Source organism: Neovison vison, chromosome 6 (assembly GCF_020171115.1).
Source record: "Neovison vison isolate M4711 chromosome 6, ASM_NN_V1, whole genome shotgun sequence".
NCBI lineage: Eukaryota > Metazoa > Chordata > Mammalia > Carnivora > Mustelidae > Neogale > Neogale vison.
Window position 1 is genome coordinate 206,465,032 of NC_058096.1, and position 17,028 is coordinate 206,482,059.

The 17,028-nt window shown below is 50.8% G+C and overlaps 2 protein-coding genes across 5 annotated transcripts; both read right to left on the reverse strand.

Moving 5' to 3' along the window:
* Window positions 1–1,230: 1,230 nt before the first annotated feature.
* TREX1 (three prime repair exonuclease 1) lies at window positions 1,231–3,161 on the reverse strand. Its single transcript, XM_044253634.1, has 3 exons — window positions 3,044–3,161; window positions 2,531–2,575; window positions 1,231–2,237 (listed from the first exon to the last, which is right to left on the reverse strand). Exons 1-3 carry the CDS (start codon window positions 3,147–3,149, stop codon window positions 1,276–1,278), a joined length of 1,113 nt encoding a protein of 370 aa, XP_044109569.1. The 5' UTR covers window positions 3,150–3,161; the 3' UTR covers window positions 1,231–1,275.
* On the reverse strand, window positions 3,161–16,958 carry LOC122909456 (ATR interacting protein). 4 transcript variants are annotated; one of them, XM_044253633.1, is made up of 14 exons: window positions 16,646–16,958; window positions 14,017–14,147; window positions 13,169–13,339; window positions 11,444–11,562; window positions 10,145–10,302; window positions 9,218–9,319; window positions 8,771–8,900; window positions 7,646–8,335; window positions 4,980–5,116; window positions 4,725–4,816; window positions 4,186–4,266; window positions 3,728–3,980; window positions 3,428–3,464; window positions 3,258–3,324 (listed from the first exon to the last, which is right to left on the reverse strand). In XM_044253633.1, coding segments are annotated over exons 1-14 (2,349 nt in total). In that variant the 5' UTR covers window positions 16,893–16,958; the 3' UTR covers window positions 3,258–3,323. The 4 variants fall into 4 exon arrangements, with proteins under 4 accessions (XP_044109566.1, XP_044109565.1, XP_044109568.1 ...); XM_044253632.1 differs by having other exon boundaries at window positions 3,300–3,345; XM_044253631.1 differs by lacking the exon at window positions 3,428–3,464 and having other exon boundaries at window positions 3,161–3,324; window positions 4,725–4,813.
* Between the last annotated feature and the right edge of the window lie 70 nt (window positions 16,959–17,028).

Sequence of the window (17,028 nt, forward strand, 5' to 3'; positions counted from 1 at the left end):
TTGTGATGCCAACGTGGTGGGGAGCAGTCCTTGCCAGAGTTGCTGGGACCCTACTTCATTCTCTTCCTCACTTGAAATTGTGCTCTTTCGGAATCTCAAAATTCAAAGACTGGGAGTTCTTTCCCATACCGTCCCGGGGAGACGAGGCCGGTGGAGCTTGCCATGCCAGGACAGTGAGGCTTTTTGTGGACAACGTGCCCATGTGTTCTGGTTTTGGTGGAGTGACAAGCCATTGTTCAAGGCCATGGCCTGTCCCCAGGGTGTGGGGTACTCTTCAAGGAACCAGAGCCATCATGGCGTGGGGGTGAGGCTTGGGGCCCGGCTAAGCAGACATCCCACAGTGCCAGAGCCTGTGCCATGCCCAGCAGAGGGTGGACAGCCTCTTGAGACCGAAACACTTGAGGCAAAGGCTCGGCCACCCGAGCGTGGTCTGCTTGGACTGTCCTACATCCTCCCTGGGACCAGCTGGAGGGCCACGTCCACCCACGGCTCTGGCTGCCCTGGCTGGCCACCCCCACCACAGGGCGGCAGGGCAGCCTCTGTCCACCTGCACACTCAGGTGTCCTTCCTGCAGTGTTTTTGTTTTCCTTTTAGCCAAACATTTTGCCTGTTTCCTGTTTCCTGTTTCAAAATGTATATGATCGTTTTTTGTGAGGCTGGACCTCCTGGGTCCTGGAAGGAAATTGGCCCACAGTGGAGAGGAACCGTCAGGCCTGCTTCTCCCGACACCAGCTTCACAGAATAGCCAGCTCCTGTACCCCAGTCCACAGTGTGTCCTGGCACCTAGGGCACCTGGGCCAAGGGGCCATCTGGACCAAAGGTGGAAGGGGGCCCTAGGTGGTTGCTCTGGCCCAGACATGAATACCTCGGTGTTCCCTGTCCCTCTGCTAATATCTCACCAGATCTGTCTTAGCTTTGTACCTGTTGATGTGTTTCTGAGAGTTTAGGGTCTGCACCTTTGTTTATAATAAATGCAAACATTTGGGGCTGCTGCCTTCTTTTTTCAGAGCCTGGGTGCTGGGAGTGGGCATTAGGCCATGTCCCGTCTTCATGCAACTCTTGGATTTCCATGTCTTTCCTAGGCTCAGACGTCTGACCATCTTGCTAGGGAAGGTGAAGGACGGACTGTGCCATCCTCTGTGTCCCCCTCCCCAGGTCCCTGAGTGTGGGCAGAGGTACGGGTGGCTCCTCTAAGGCTGCCAAGGAGGGTAGAGGTGAGTGGCTACTTGGTGCTGGAGAGGAGGGGGTCTTTATTGGTCAGACTTTCCTCTTGGCCTACTGCCCAGGTGTGGCCAAGGAGAGCCCATACAGCATGGCTAGTGCCAAGGTGAGGAAGGTCAGCAGGCCCAGTGGGGCCAGCAGTCCCTCCTTGGGTGAGGCTCCAGGGCCCTCCACTGGAGGAACGGCCTTGGGCTTCCTGCCCTTGCCCAGGTTGGCACCAGTGTCCGTGGCTCTTGCTAGGGCTTTAGTGGCCGTGGAAGCAGATGGCCTTGGGTTGGTTCTAGCAGAGGCTGTGACCACGTACATGGGCTTGACGGTGCTGAACGGCCTGGCGTGTGCATCCACCCACTGGAGCAGGGCCTGCGGCCTCCACTGACAAATGCTGAGCAGGGTGAGGACGTCACTCTCGGCCATGTGGGAGTCCGGGGGGGCCTGGCCGTACAGGCGTGTGTAGACACTGCCCAGACTGTAGCTCTTCCGTGGACCATGCTCTGAGGGGCTGGCAGCACGCTCCAGGGCCTTCAGGGCAGCAATGCTATCCACACAGAGGGCACCATCCAGAACACTGGCAAGGCCTAGTACAGCCAGCTCCGCCTGGAGCAAGGGGAAGTCATAGCGGTCGCCGTTGTGTGCCACGAGGCACCAGGGCTGTGGCTGGCGCTTCAGGAAGGCTCGGAGCAGGCCGGCCAGGTCGGCGTCAAAGCATAGTCGTCCATGTGCTGCCAGTATGGCTGTGCTTAGGCCTGTGATCTTGCTAGCTTCTGGGCTGCAAGCCTTCCCTGGAGCCACGCACAGAGAGAGCTTGTCCAGCACCCGGGGTGGTGGGGGCACTGTGGGAGGCCCCTGAGTAGGGGGTGAGCTCTCCAGGGCACATCTGTGGACAGCCAGCAGGCACAGCTCCGTGACCTTGGGCTGGGAGGAAGGCAGGCCAGTGGCCTCCAGGTCCAAGAAAATGAGGGTCTGCACGGGTCCTGGAGCTGGGGCCTGTGAGCCCATGCTGGGTACCTGCCAGGAGCCTGGGGAGGAGCAGGGGTGGGGAGTCGGTGTATGAGTGCCCCAGTGGGAAGAGCTGAGGCAGGTGGGGTGGGGCACCTCAGTACATCTCTGGCCTTCTCCGCAAAGACCTGCACACTCACACTGTCGGTGAGCTCTAGGACCTGACCTGCTTCCAGGGCAGGAAGCCAGAGAGGGTGGTGTGGCTTCCGACTCAACTGTCTTGGGGGAAGGCTTGGCTCCTCCCCTAGTCTGGGCCTATGTAGGCCGTGAGGCTTTCCCACCCTGCCCCAACCCCATGGGGGTCCTCACTTACCGAGCAGCAGGCAGCAGCAGTGATTCGGGGTCTGGCTGGTTCTTGCTGCCGGCAGTTAGTGGTGGGAAGTGAAACTTAGTGTGAGCCCGCCTATGGGCTGTCCTGAGTGGGGCCCGCCTTGTTTGTCAGGCGGCCAGGTCTGTCCCTCCCCAAGCACTACCCCCTTCATGACTCCACAGAGGCCTCCGACCTACAGCCGTGGGCCTGCTGCCTGGCACAATGCATCAGAGCCCTCACGCCATGAAAGCCCGGCGGCAGAACGGCCGTGGTGCCCAGCCCTTCGGGGAAGCCTAGCAGCAGGACTCTAGCCAGCCAGGGACCTCAGCTGCGGCCACCGTGCACCTCCCCTTGGCCCCACTTTCTCAGGTCTCCCTGGTGTAGGCCCCAGCTCCCAGCTGCCTCCTGCCTTGCCGCACAATGGTTTCTTCCCATGGCCTCATCCCAAAGCGATGACTCAGGACAATTCCACAGGCTGGGCAGGGCCGGGCTCCTTCCTCAGGGCAGATTCGTTACCATGGGGACAGGTCTCAACTCCAGCCAGGCTTAGGAGGGATATCGGCCTTCCCTGGGTCTGGCTCCTGCTCCATCCCTCCCACTCAGCGTCAGACTCAGGAAACATCACAAGGCTGGTGAGTTCTCAAACAACCCTTCACTGCTTTTAATCTGATGAAGTGGAGGGGAAAATAGTGGTTCTGGTGCCACCGTGTGGCTCAATGTTCAGCGGCCTCAGCTGCAGTCCATCTCAGGGTCATCCACATCGGTTTCAGCGGCACAGAGGTCATCCAGGGCTGCCTCTGAGCAGAGAGAACAGGGTTCTACGGTGAAGGCCCAGAGGTGCTGGGCACAGGGGCAAGGAGGAAGACCCACCGCTCCTCCCCCACGCCCGTGGGAACTAACCAGTCCCTTCCACGCCCAGGCCTTGCTCCCTCAGCTACTGCAAGCAAAGTGATACAAAGGCAATTCAGACAGGGGTGTTTCTGGAAAAACCATGGCTGCCAGGCCAACTCGACAGATACAAACAAAGGCAGCCTGCTATGCTCAGAGAGGAGCCAGAGCAGTAAGGCAAGTAGGACCCCAGCGCCAGCAAAGGCTGGAAGGAAGACTGCTGACTTAAGGCCAGGAAGTCTGACCTGTCCTTGAACTTCAGGGAAATACTGCATGTGGGCTGGACAGAGAGGGATCCTCTTGCTGGCTTACCTTCACAGTCTGCCACGTCAGGAAGCCCTCGAATCAGCATGCTGACCCCTGGCATCACCTGGTCATACTGATGCAGGACCTCCACGCAGTGCACAGTGAAGAGCTTGTCCTTCTGGGACAGGCCATGCAGCAGCAGCACCGTGTCCCGCAGGCATCGCACTGTCCGCTTCTGCTGGTCCGTCCTTGGTGGCCCCCCGGCCCTCCGCACTGTCAGCCACTGTCTGTGCAGCATCACCGTGAGTGCTCGGACCGCCTGCAGGGAGGGCAAAGACTGAGGCCGGGTCTCAGGGCTCCGGTACCCTACTAACCTCCTCAGCTGGACAGTACCCTTCCTAGCCACGCCAGGTGAGGAGGGTTCTGAGCGGGGGCATGAGGTTTAGAAGGGGCAGGGGGCCCCTGCATAGGGTCGCCTCACCCCCCCGACTGAGCTGCCAGGCCGCTGGCCCCCGTGCACTCACCTCCACGTTGCACTGGCAGTTAGAACCAGTGACTGAGGAGGAGGGGCTCTGCACACCAAGCTTAGCCAGGAGCCACACAGCCTAGAACAAGAACAGACTGTTCCATCTGTGGTAAAATGAGACCCTGATCACAGTGAGGGCTTTCTAAGGCTTCTCCTACGAGTGCTCCAGTTGCCTTAGCAACTGCCTGTCTGTACAATGGGGTCCAAGAAATGGTCCTGTGGGAACTTCCCAGGCTAGACTCAGGGACAACACCTGTGTCTCACCAGAGACCCACCTGCCTCCAGGCCCCAAAGCCAGGGTGGGTCAGTTCTCAGGCCACTCTGACAAGTTCCAGGACACCCTGGGGTCCACCTTTATTGTGTAGTGTGGAGCCCCCAAACTGAGTTCCCCTTGTTAGCATCTAGGTAAACTCTTGTTGCCAAAATGAATGGAAGCTCTGTTCCCCCCAGAAGGAGGAACAGAGGCTCTGAGGTGGCGTGGTGGGGCGGGGGGCAGGGGTGGTGAACAGGTCACAGAAGGGGCTCTGCAGTTTTTACCTCTTGTTCTAGCTGAAGCCACTGTGTGTCCGAGGCCACTTTGTCAGGCCTTGATGTGATGTACATATACAGCAGCAGGAGGAGGCAGCCTTCTGAAAAGGATGCCCCATCACTCACTCAGGGTCCCCCTTCTTACCCAGAGCCCAGGGCACAAGCTGCAGAAGCCGTCAGGAGGCCTCCAACCTGTCCCCGCTCCCACCCTCGCTGCCAGCCTGCAGTGGCACCCCCCCCCGCCCCCTCCCTGCCCTGCTCTACCTGAGCGGGAACAGAGCTGGGGCGCCAGTTTCTCATGGTCCGCCAGGAGGGAGAGGAGCTCCACAGTCAGCAGCACGCTGGGCAGGGAGCTCTCGGGGCTGAGGCACTGTGGCAGCACACGGAACACACACTGGAACCTACAGCACAGGGGCCCAGAGAGAGGGGACACTGATAACCCCATCCCACAACTCACCCTCATTCTTCACCAGAGGGAATGGGACATTTTGAGCAGGCAATGCGAGGAGGAGCTGTGGTTCAGACCTGGGTTCAAGTGCTGGCCGACCACCACCTGCTTGCTAGGACATTCACTTCCTGTGAACCAGTGGATACTAGCCTCCACTGCCATAATGCTGTGGCTTAGAGAGGACAGGCCCTAACCGGGCACAGTGCCACCTATAGATGGGGGCTGCCTCCCTGTACCTGGGGTGCCTGGCTTCCACACTGCTCCTGGAGCTTTCCTACCTTAACTTGGGTGTGAAAGTTAAAAGCCCACTACCCAAGGAGTGGCCAGGTTCTAGAAGTAACAAATGCAGACTTGGCTAGGGCTGGATTTTATATCACTTGCTGAGCAGACCATTTTTGAAAACACCAGATCCTTTGTCACCACACAGGAGCAGGTGCCCCTTTGGAGCGTGCATGGATGAGGGGCTCTGAGTATATTCTCCCCCAGGTCTCTTGGGCACAGGGAACTAGGAACTAAGTCCCAAGACAACCATCATTTGCTCAACCCACACAACCTTGTGGGGAGAGGGGCACTTTTACGTGTCCCCCTTCATGCATCATGCATCTGCAGTGTCTCACCACACACCACTGAGGGTTAAGAATATTTCTCAGTATGCCAATCAGGAAGCAAGTCCCCACTATTTGAGGTGAAATCATTTCAGAGCAGATCCTGTTCGGTGGATAAGCTGCATGTTTTCAGGCACCAGGGAACATGGAACTTTGTGGGAAACTGGGATTTAACCTGGTTGTTACTCAATTTCATCATTAGAAGTGGTCTCTAGTCCTCATGTAAAGTCCCTGAAACTCTCTGCAAGAAAAATCCATCTTTATATATGACACAGTGGTTTCCAAATTATTTTTGGATGGCATCAGCCTTCTCTAAAAAAAATTTTTCCAGAGCCCCCAAACATGCACGAGAGAATAGTCTTGTTCTGTTTGGAGCTGGGGATGAGACCTCTTTGCTCAAAAGCCACTGCCATCCCAGTACCCAGAATGACCCAGTAACTGGGAATGACCTATGGCTACACCAGATATAGTAGGAAGTCATAGATGGGTCTGAGGGTTAGGGTTAGGGCAAAAGTCCCTTTTATGAGACCGCTGTCTGCCTGGCTACTTGTGTTGCCCTGCACACAGTGTTGGAGCACATGTCCTTTGCTTTCATGCCAAGGTGAACAGGAAGCTGTGTGGTAGTGGGGTTCAGCCTGCAAGGATGTAGGAATTCTGACACCAAGAAGCACCAAGTTGGAAGTGGTGTCAGATCATGATCAAGGGCAAGTCAAGAACTTGCCCAGCATGCTCTCTTCATTCATATTCATGTGCTTACAGCTAGGTGTAGGGATGCAGGGCTGTGAGGTGTCCCCTGAGATACTGAACAGAAGGCACCTATCTGGCCTATAGTAAGCATCCCCTGACTAGCTGTTTTGTCATGTTCTTGTGGACAAGCTCAACAGGGATGGAATGATGGTCTCTCTACCAACAGGACTGGTAAGAAGTGGTTCCTGGCATTCATTCAATACCTATGAAACAAGCAACCAGCCCCTCTGAGCTAGCTTTGTGCCAGACATGGAGGGTGACGGCTCTGAAACCACCATGCTGCCCACAGCTCTGAGGACTACCGTTAGCATGGACCAGCCCAGCCAAAATATCCTCTAATGGAAAGCAGGATCCAGAAGTGTTTTTAGGAGGCAAGTATGCTAAGCACAGAGACTAAAAGCTTAAGGTAAGTGCAGCCAGTGGAGTTACTCCTAATAGGAACTGCCTTCTTGGTGGCGTGCTGAGGAGGAGATGGATTATCGCATGGGGGATGAGCTGAATGGTGTTTACAGTTCCTCCCAGTCTTAAGGCTCTGGAACCCCAAGTTAGGATTATGACTACAGTGTTCACAAGCTAGGTTCACTATACAACCACTTCCCACAAACCTTAAGAGGAGCAGGTAACCTGTGACTTATGCCAGAGTGGGCACGGTGATGATGGGCAGATTCCCAGCAAGGTCAGCTTATGGGCTACCCCATACCCTCTGCTTCCTTAGGGAACCCCACCAAATTTAAATGTGGTATGATTCGCGGACTTCACCTGATCCATGGCCCAGGTTCAAGGCTCTTGGTTCAGCCTTTGTCTGTCCTGGGGACTGGATGCTTTTCCATAGCGGCTAAAAGCCTTCTTTCATCACATGTGTCTTTTGCTTACCTGCTGTACAGAGGCAGAATAAAGCCAAATAAATCACTTCCTTGGTTCTCCTAAATCACTTTCTTGGTTCTCCTACCACCTGGCCCCACTTTCCATTACTTCAGAACTCCTTGAATGAAGCCTCAGAACATAAAACCAAGGCTTAGCACTGAGAAGTATAGAAAAGTCAAGATTGGGCAAAGTATAAGGGCCACGGGATAGACCTCAAGAGGTCAGGTAAGACCCACAGAGAATCATGACCCCATGCCGTGTTATACCTGGGCAGGAAATCAAAGGAAGCATTTTCAGCTAATTTCACCAAAATCGTAAGACACTGGCTCAGGACACTGGCTTGAAGGTGACCTGTTGCTGAAGAAGAGAAAGTCAACAGGTAAAGAAGCATCTTCAGTAGTGGATGCTGGCCTTGGTCACTGGCAAGCCCCTTTGGAGCTGAGGACACATCCCCATGATCTTGTCTGTGAACCAGGCTCTGGTTTCCTTCCATAGCAGCAGAATCCACCCCTGCATCGGACAGTAATCGGTGGACGACCGCTCCGCTGTGGCACACCAGGTGCTGAAGAACACTGAGGGATGCCACAGAGAAGCCTTCCAGGTTACAAAGGGAGTCCTCGAGGCTGGCCTCTCCCCCAGAGCTCACGCAGGAGGAACGTGTCGCTGAGTCCCCAGGCGCTCCACTTCTCTTGGCTCCTGCCAAATCTTGCAGAGCCTGGCAGTGTAAGCCGATAAAGAACTGTACCAGGGGGAGGAGATGCACAGCTCCAGAAAGCTGGCAGAGTGGGAAGGCCCTTCTGCCACCCTCTGCTGGGTCTCCATCACAGGAGCCTTCATCCCGGGCAATGAGATTCAGTCCGGTGAGTGCCAGGTTCTGTGCTTCTCTCAGAGCCAAGAGGGGAAATGACCCATCGCGAGAACCTGTGGTCCTCAGGCTTGAAATCCCAGCCAAGGTACTAGCAGTAAATAAAGAAGAAAACACACAAGCATGTGATGAGAGACAAGGTCAAGGGCTTCAGTCAACCTGCCCGCCAAATTCTCTAGTTTCCCAAACTGTACCCCACCCCCGCTCACTCCTGCCATGGGCACACAGACCTCCCAGGCTGGCCAGGACCAGAAAGGGACTTGCTTCCTGGGAGCTCCTTCCTAAATGAGCTTTTTTTTTTTTTTTTTAAAGATTTTATTTATTTGACAGAGAGAAATCACAAGTAGGCAGAGAGGCAGGCAGAGAGAGAGAGGGGAAGAAGCAGGTTCCCTGCGGAGCAGAGAGCCCGATGTGGGGCTCGATCCCAGGACCCTGGGACCACGACCTGAGCCGAAGGCAGAGGCTTTAACCCACTGAGCCACCCAGGCGCCCCCCTAAATGAGCTTTTTAGGAGTCTGAGGCTTACCTGCCAAACCCTGGGGGCTGCAGCAGGGTACTCGTAGGAGCCTCGGAACAACTGCTCAGGAGGTGGCACAGACCTAGGGATGACCCTGGGATCAAAGGCTGCTTCAGGAGGAGGTTTATCAAAATGGAACCTGCAGAAGACACAGTAATTCTAGAAGGTTCTGACAAGGGAGGCCTTTTCTAAGGCTTCAGAAGGAAAAGTGAAGGTACCTTGGACACTAACTGTCCTCTAAGCTGCCCTGCAGCTCCACTGAGATCCCTGTGGGTGCTGAGGGCTCTGGGACACACCTGCTTTGGCCCCTTCTAGTTTACAGTCTTCTGGTGAAGTCACAGACTACCACTTCCCTGGACCCTCTGAAGGACTGCCTGGGGTGCTGGTTCTCAAAGACAATTCAAAGACAACCGGAGCTGTGCCGGCCTCCTGCACGAGGGGCGGGTGTTCTGGTACCTTGAGTGTTTGATCTCTGCATCCAGCTGTCAATAAGACTTTCCTGGGATTCTTCTTGCTTTATGGAGTCACCTCCCAGACTGTGGCTCTTATTCTCTACAACTAGATAAAATGTGAATCAAAACTTGAGCGCGAAAGCAGAAGCATATCAGAAACTCTTGAACATAATGAGTTTTTAAACTTTTTTTTTTTTTAAGTAAACTCTACCCTTAATGTGGGGCTCAAACTCATAACTCTAAGATCGGGGTTGTGTGCTCTATGCACTGGACCAGCCCGGAAACCCATCATGAGTTTAAAACAGAAACTGTTCCGCCTCCTCAACCATGGAAACCTTGGATTAAAACAAGAGCCAGGGCAACTCAATAACCTTCACATTTTTGCCTTTCTCATGGAAAACAGGAACTTATACAAGGAAAGGAAAGTTCCTTTATACTGGCTATGTTTCTGGCATGTTGAATGGGGAGGTTTTAAAATATGCCTGCAAATTCTAGAGACACTTCTCTTCAAAAGGTGTGGCCTAGTTTCCTTTCCCTTGAACACAGCTTCTAACAAACAGAATGTGGCAGAAGTGATGCTATGGGACTTCTGCGGCTAGGCCATAAAAGGGCTGGCTTCCACCTGGCTCTCTCCGGTCGGTTAGCTCTAGAGGAAGCCGTCCACCAGGTTATGAGGTCATCCAAGTAGCTCTGTAGAGAGGCCCACATGCGGAGAACTCCGCTGCCAGTCATGTGAGTGAGCTACTTTGAAAGAGATCTTCCAGCCCAGACAAGCCTTCAGTGACTGCCGTCTCCACAGAGACAAACCGTTCCCACTGTGCTCTGTCAGCACTCTTGTTCCACAGACCCAGGAGAAATGCTCCTTGTTGTTTTAAGCCACAAGTCTGAATAGCTCGTTACATAGCGATGGATGAGAGACAGACTGACTTACCCTCTCTGCTCACCAGGGACTTGTATCCTGGCTCTGTCTGGAAGGTGTGGGGAAGGGACATGTTAGCACTAAAAGACTCCTTTGTAGGGAAAGATGGTTTTCCAAACTGTGGAGAACATGCTTCTGGCTTTACAGCCACAGAAGGGCTTTTCCTAGGACTGGAAAAAGTTAACTATGAAAGCAAAGTAATGATTCTGCTAAAACCATTTAAAATACCCGGTTATAAAACTTCTAACTTATTCACGTGTTAAACTTTTTGCGTCTAGGTGCTTTGACCAAAGGTTTTATCTATTTTATATTTGTCATTCTTTATCAGGATAGCAGTGCAAAATTCAAGGCATTTTGTTCCAAATTGTTGAAAACCTCTTTCATCTCCTTTTTCTTCTAATCACCCCAAAATACTGGCTTTAACTCTAGTACTGTTTCTAATTCCACCCAAATATCTTTTTAATGTGGAACAACCTCTTATTCAATAGTCCCCAGGGGCTGAATTCAGAGATTTTCAGTAGAAAGAGCTCCTATTAGAAGGCATGTCGTGTCCTGCAACTTGAAAACCAAGCCAATTCTTTGGTGCCAGGGTCTTGGTGTTAGAGAAGCAGTTTTAACCCTCTGAGTACATCAAATAGCGCCAGGACCCTTCTGTCAGAGATGTGTGAAGAGGTGAGGATGGACCCCTCTGCTCTCCTGTCTGACCTGGACTAGGCAAGGCAAGGAGAGTTCAATTTCACACCCTGCCTATTATGAGCAAAGACAGCAGAATGTTCAATACCAGAAAAAAAGATACCCTGACCCATACTGTTCAAATTTCAAGGCTGGTATCAACAGCGTGCCAGACTTCTCTGGCAGGCAGGGGGCAGGACAAGACCATTAACAAGCTGATCACATCTGCAGCAAAGGCGGGACAGTTGCACAAAGGTCCCAGGGCAGCAAATGAGAAAAAAAAGTTCCAAGTAGTTGGGACTGAAATACACTTATACATGGGGCAAGATCAGTTATTTGAAACAAATTACATAAAAATGAAGACTGGCTCACCCCAAAAGTTCAGAGAGCATCTTTCCAGCCTTTTTAAGTCCTGAGTATAAAGTCCTACAGAGAGGAAGCCCTCCTGGAGTATGAGGCCTTTACGCTGTGATGCACCAAACCTTTCAAGCCTGATCTAAACCACCTTCAAGGTCTTTAGGAAAGAGGATCTGTGCTCAAATGGCAAAGTTTAAATGGCCTTCATTCAAGATTAGCCTGACCTTATTCATACTTTCTATAAACCATGCAAAACCACTTTCTCTCCAGCACCATCGTTACCTGATATGGGGAATAGAGGGAGCAGCCAATTTATTTGCTCGTTCACTGCTTTGGAGCTTTGTCCTTAATTCATTCATCTCCGCATCTTTAAACTGGAGTTCAGACTGCAGTGATTGGAGCTGGAAGGCAAAAGCAACATACTACTGGTGGCCCCATCATACATGCAAAATTATCTCTGGGCTTCAAATCTCAAGCTCATAAAGGAAAACAAACCATGAGAATAAAAATCAAAGTCTGATGTGACACAAATGTCCTTTCTATCAAGCTTTAGCCTTCTTCCCGAAAGTCAGCATGGTATTCTAGAAAGATGTTTTGACCCGAACTATTGCGAGGTAGTGTGTGAGGGTTCAGATACCATTTCCTCAGCCTATCTGAACTAGCTTATCTGTAACACAAATACCTGGCTTCATGGTTGGGGGGATTAAATAGGAAGGACGGACGTGAACTGCCCAGTCTGGCACCTTCAAGGTGCCGTATCTCACAGTGACATGTCAACCTTTTGATGAACATAGTGGTGTACGATTCCAGGTCTTCTTGAAAGTCTGGGGAGAGGATTTGGAAATGTTGCCAAAACCCCACGCAGCACGGGGAGACCTGCTCCAGCTTACAGCCAAGAGTAAGTGCTGTGACTCCCTGGGCACACTCTCCGTGCCAAGTATAGTACCAGTCACAGCACTCCCAGCAAGTGCAGGGCTGTTTAAATCTTACAGCAACCCTTCTAGTTATTCCCTGGAACAGATAATGGAAATGAGTCACAAAGCTTAAGTCATTACCCTGGGGTCTCCACTCATATGTGAGAAAGCCTGGATTCAAACTCTGGTTGGTCTGCTTACAACTCCCTGGCTCTTCCATCATGCATGTGGAGAGACAACTGTTGCTGTTAGTGCGGGGCACAGGTTAGTGCTTCTTTAAAGTTTGCTAACTTGCTGAATGAATGGCAGAATAAGACCCAGGTCCTTGAGATTGAAGCCTTGGAAAGTGCTGGAGGAAAATGGTGTTATGTAAGGACACCTACTAATTTCTCCCTGGAACAGCAGCTCCCTCCCCCGATAAATAATCATTTCCCTACCTCTGTGTGATTTAAACAGGAGCTATCATCTCTGTGGTTGCAGTGACTGGGTCAGGGACAGGCGCCTGACTCAGGTCAGACCAATCAATGAGAGCCTTGAGATGGTAGTGGTGGGGGGGCAAGTATTCAGTCTGCTTTGGAGCTATGAAATATGGGCCCAAGAGCTGCTGGAGAACATATCCTTTACCATAAGGATGGAGCCTGTCTATAGAGTAGACAGGAAAGTCAAGTTGCAGCAAGGGTTAAGTCATTCAAGGCCTCCACACACCTATTTTTTCCCAGACTTAATTATGGAAGTCAGTACATTTTCTTTTGGCCCAAGCTAGGTCAACTGAGTTTCTAACCTGCCAAAAAAGTTCTTACTTAAGCCTATTTCTGGAAAGTCTAAGCTATTGATTTGTTCCAGCCAAGACCAACTATCATAACTACCACAGCAAAGGAGTTTCTTCTAAGTCCTTTTCCAAACCACATGCAGAGCCTGAAGAAAAGTATATGTAATTAACTGATAGCAGAAAGTATTTAAGACAAACAACTGTTGAAATCTTCCAGGAAGATTTAAAGACACTTTGGTCATTGCTTCTAACAAAACTCAGTGAACAGGCAAAAAACACTTGTTCTTGTGGCCAGAACAAGAAAAAAAAAAAAAAAAAGTTCACCTTTTTGGAAAATTCCTTTTCTTTGTCACCAAGTGCTTGAGTTTTCTCTTGCTCAAGAAGGAAATGTGATCTTCTCTGTTCCTCTAGCATGGATTCTGTCTGATGCAGGGAGTCCCGCAAAATTTTTATTTCTCCATTTTTAATGAGGACTTCTTCTTCCATTGCTTTCATCTGTAAATCCCAAATCAATCTTGTGAAAAGTTTACAAGGGTAAGTTACATATGTACTTGTTTCAACATATAGTTGTGGAGATGGAAAAAGCACATGTAAACCATGTTCTACAGACCAGAAGTCCCCAAATACATCCATACCAACTAGATGTCACCATGGTCAACTAGGCCCATTCGTGGAACAGTTGACATTCAGCAAGCTAGCTTAAGGACACACTGTCATTCACACATACAGATTCTGTAGGTTCTAAAAGTATTAAACAATCTGGGTCACGCACTTCACAGTTTCAGAATTTCACACTATGTTCCTAGTTTTCCTAAGGACCTAACCTACAGATGGTCATAAAAACGATGTCTGCTTTTTTGTAAAACTGCTAATGAAAACAGCAAACATATGTATAAGACATATGGTATAAATTTGTCTCAGTGCTATGGCAGAAAGTTTGTATCTCTTTTTAGATTGGGTGGATAGTTTCCTTTCTTGCCTAGTTGTTAGGAATCTCAGGATTTGGTTTCTTTCAGTCTGAATTTTCTGGCTTTCCCCAGCCTTCCTCCATTTTGTGGGGCTGAATCCTGAACTCTTGTTTTAAAGCATTTACATATCTTACTGTACAATGCTTTATAACACATGCATAAATGATTAAGTTAGCTATAAGAACCACAAGTTAAGTCACTTACCTTTTCTTTAAGTTCTTTGTATTGTGCCTGAAGTACCTCTAATTCAAAATTATCTTGAACTGGAACAAATTCTCTGTTCTTCCCTGCAGGAGTTTTTGACATCCCATCTAATCTGGGGACCTTATGAACATCTGTAAAAAATAGTTCCCATATACTTTTCAGAATCCAACATTTTCCCACTTTTGTCGATCAATGCTAAAAAGAATCACTCTTGAAAGCAAATTAGAGAAAGTTCTAGTAAGCAATATAGTTATTTTCCAACCTAAGGAATCAAACTCACAAATGATCCTTATAAAATAACAGATCCTGCCACTCCCCTCAACCCCCAATTTTAAGAGTCTCATCTGAAGGCTGAAAACATGTTGTGCGGACCTTACTGATCAGCAGTTGGTGATCTATTTTTCAACAATATCGTAATGAGCACCTTTATCTACACCAACACCTACACCTACTGAGCACCTGGCACAATCTAGTCTCTAAAGGTACAGCGGTTAGCATAATGGATCCAGTCCTTACACTCACAGAGCTTATAGAACATTCAAAAAGATTCAAACAAATGCAAAATTACAACTGTGATAAGAGCTGCACAAAAGAACAAATACAGGAAAGCCTATCCGAAGGGGATTTGATCCAACAGGAATGACTGGAAGTCTTCCCAAGGAAGTGATGACTGAGCTCAGAGCTGAAGAACGAGCAGAACTTAAGCAGATGAGGAGGAATGGGGAAATGGATGAAAAGAACACCAGGTGCAAGAAATAGCAAGGAAGCAGGGAGAATTCAAGAAATGAAGGTCGTGTAGCTTAAACTCAGAAAGAGTGGGAAAGGGCCAGGCCATACTAGCCTTGCAGGCCATGTTAAGAACTTTGATCCTTTTCTGGGACGCCTGGGTGGCTCAGTTGGTTAAGTGGCTGCTTTCGGCTCGGGTCATGATCCCAGCGTCCTGGGATCGAGTCCCACATCGGGCTCCTTGCTGGGCGGGGAGCCTGCTTCTCCCTCTGTCTCTGCCTGCCATTCTGTCTGCCTGTGCTCGCTCTCTCTCCCTCTCTCTCTCTGACAAATAAGTAAAATCTTTAAAAAAAAAAAAAAGAACTTTAATCTTTTTTTTAAAAAAAGATTTATTTATTTATTTATTTGACAGAGATCACAAGTAGGCAGGGGCAGGGCAGGCTCCCTGCTGAGCAGAGCACCTGATGCGGGGCTCTATACCAGGACCCTGGGATCATGCCCTGAGCTGAAGGCAGAGGCTTTAACCCACTGAGCCACCCAGGTGCCCCTCTTTTTTTTTTTTTTTTTTTTAAGATTTTATTTATTTATTTATTTGAGAGAGAGCAAGCACAAGTAGAGAGGAGCTGGGAGAGGGGGACAAGCATATTCCATGCTGAGCACAGAGCCCAATGGGGGCTCGATCTCATGACCCTGAGCCGATATCAAGAGTTAGAGGCTTAACCAGCTGAGCCACCCAGGTACCCCAGGACTCTGATCTTTATAATAGAGGCAGTGGGAAGTCATTAAAGGGCTTCAGTAGGGATGTTCACTTTTATCTGTGTGAGACACAGCCAGATTTGAGTTCTGCAAAGATCATTCTGGCTGTGGTGTAAAGTCTGACTTACAGGGAGTCGAGACTGGAAACAGGGAGAATTTAGCAGATTACTGTCCAGACAGAAGGAGTGATTGTAACATAGATCAGGGAGATGGTAGAGATGATGCAAAAAGGATGGATTCCCGAGGTGGACTAAGAAGGTGAAGTTATAGGATTTGGAAAGGGATTAGATGGTCAAGGAAAGGGAACTGTTGCCTTGTGCCATCTGATGGAGAGTGGTGCCAGTCACTGTTGTACAGAATATTTAGTCATTAATGAACATTTTCTGAACGTCCACTCTGCCAAATGCCGTGCTGGCAATAGTGGAGAATGATAGGGTTTCCGGGAGGTGAATGTGTGGGATTTAAGATACCTGTGAGATATCCAAGTAGAGATGCAAGGTGCCCTCAAAACTTTTCTCTTTCTGTGGGCTCCACAAGACTTCACACCCTTCTCTAGCTAGAAATGTAAGCTCCTGAAGGAAGGAGGTTTTTTTGTCTTTTGTTAATTGCTAAGTATGTTGCAGTTCCCAAGGTTTTGGGCACCTAGTACAACTTACTGGTTGTATAAAGGAATAAATCCCTTTCATCTCTTGCCCTGGCCAGGCCCCTCTCTGATGTTCTTGCGGCCCAAGCGGAGGTGGGGGTTGGGGGGGGGCGCAGTGGTATTCATTAGATCTAGAGCCTCCCAAACCTGTCACAAGAATGAGTTCCCATGTGTAGGTATGATTCTGGTGGTGGTGGACGTGTTCTAAGGATCCTGCTTAGAACCAAGAACTTCGTGGCCCAAACTTTATAAACTAAAATGTAACCTAATTTTCCATATTTCAAATCGGCTGTCTGACATTCTTGATCCACTTCTCCCCGAAATCAAAAGACCTTCTGAGGTACAACCACTGCTTAAATGAAGCCATTCCTATATTTTTAGGAGGGCAGTGTGGGTGCAGAACACCAGGGCAGCGGTCTCTGTGGGGTTCCGAAGCCACAGCCATCAGGGAGTTCTGGCGAGGTCTGCACCACCCTCCGGGGAAAGGCCCGGAAGCGCACTCACTGGACACGTCCCGAGCAGCGGCCGGGCACTGGCTCAGGGCCTGCGACGCGAGGGTGTCGAGTTCCTCCAGGTCGTCGGCAGTGAAATCCCCGTGCGCGCCGAACGGGTCTTCGGGGTCCGGGACGGCAGCCGCTGGGAAGCCCCGGGCTCGCTTGGTCGGAGGGTGCCCGGTACTGGGCGGAGGGCCAGGGCCAGGCGCCGGGAGCCCGCTCCGCCTCCTGCTGCTCGGCGCGGGGGTTCCAGCCATGCTTCCGCCGGCCACTGTCCGAAAGCACCCGAGGAAGGCCTGGTTGCCGCGAGGCCGGATCGCGGACCAACCGCCCGCGCGCCGCCGCACGCCTCAGCCGCTAGGGCCACGCCCCCGAGCCCACGGGCCAATCGGC

Excerpts from the sequence above, each read along its gene's own strand:
- TREX1 (XM_044253634.1), bottom strand. The coding sequence starts at position 3,149 with ATGTTTCCTGAGTCTGACGCTGAGTGGGAGGGATGGAGCAGGAGCCAG. Across the intron at positions 2,576-3,043 it reads AGTTGAGACCTGTCCCCATG|CAAGAACCAGCCAGACCCCG; the intron begins GTAACGAATCTG and ends AACTGCCGGCAG. Across the intron at positions 2,238-2,530 it reads CTGCTGCTGCCTGCTGCTCG|GCTCCTGGCAGGTACCCAGC; the intron begins GTAAGTGAGGAC and ends GCTCCTCCCCAG.
- LOC122909456 (XM_044253630.1), bottom strand. The coding sequence starts at position 16,892 with ATGGCTGGAACCCCCGCGCCGAGCAGCAGGAGGCGGAGCGGGCTCCCG. Across the intron at positions 9,320-10,144 it reads GTCCCTGGTGAGCAGAGAGG|TTGTAGAGAATAAGAGCCAC; the intron begins GTAAGTCAGTCT and ends CATTTTATCTAG. Across the intron at positions 8,336-8,770 it reads CAGCCCCCAGGGTTTGGCAG|TACCTTGGCTGGGATTTCAA; the intron begins GTAAGCCTCAGA and ends ATTTACTGCTAG.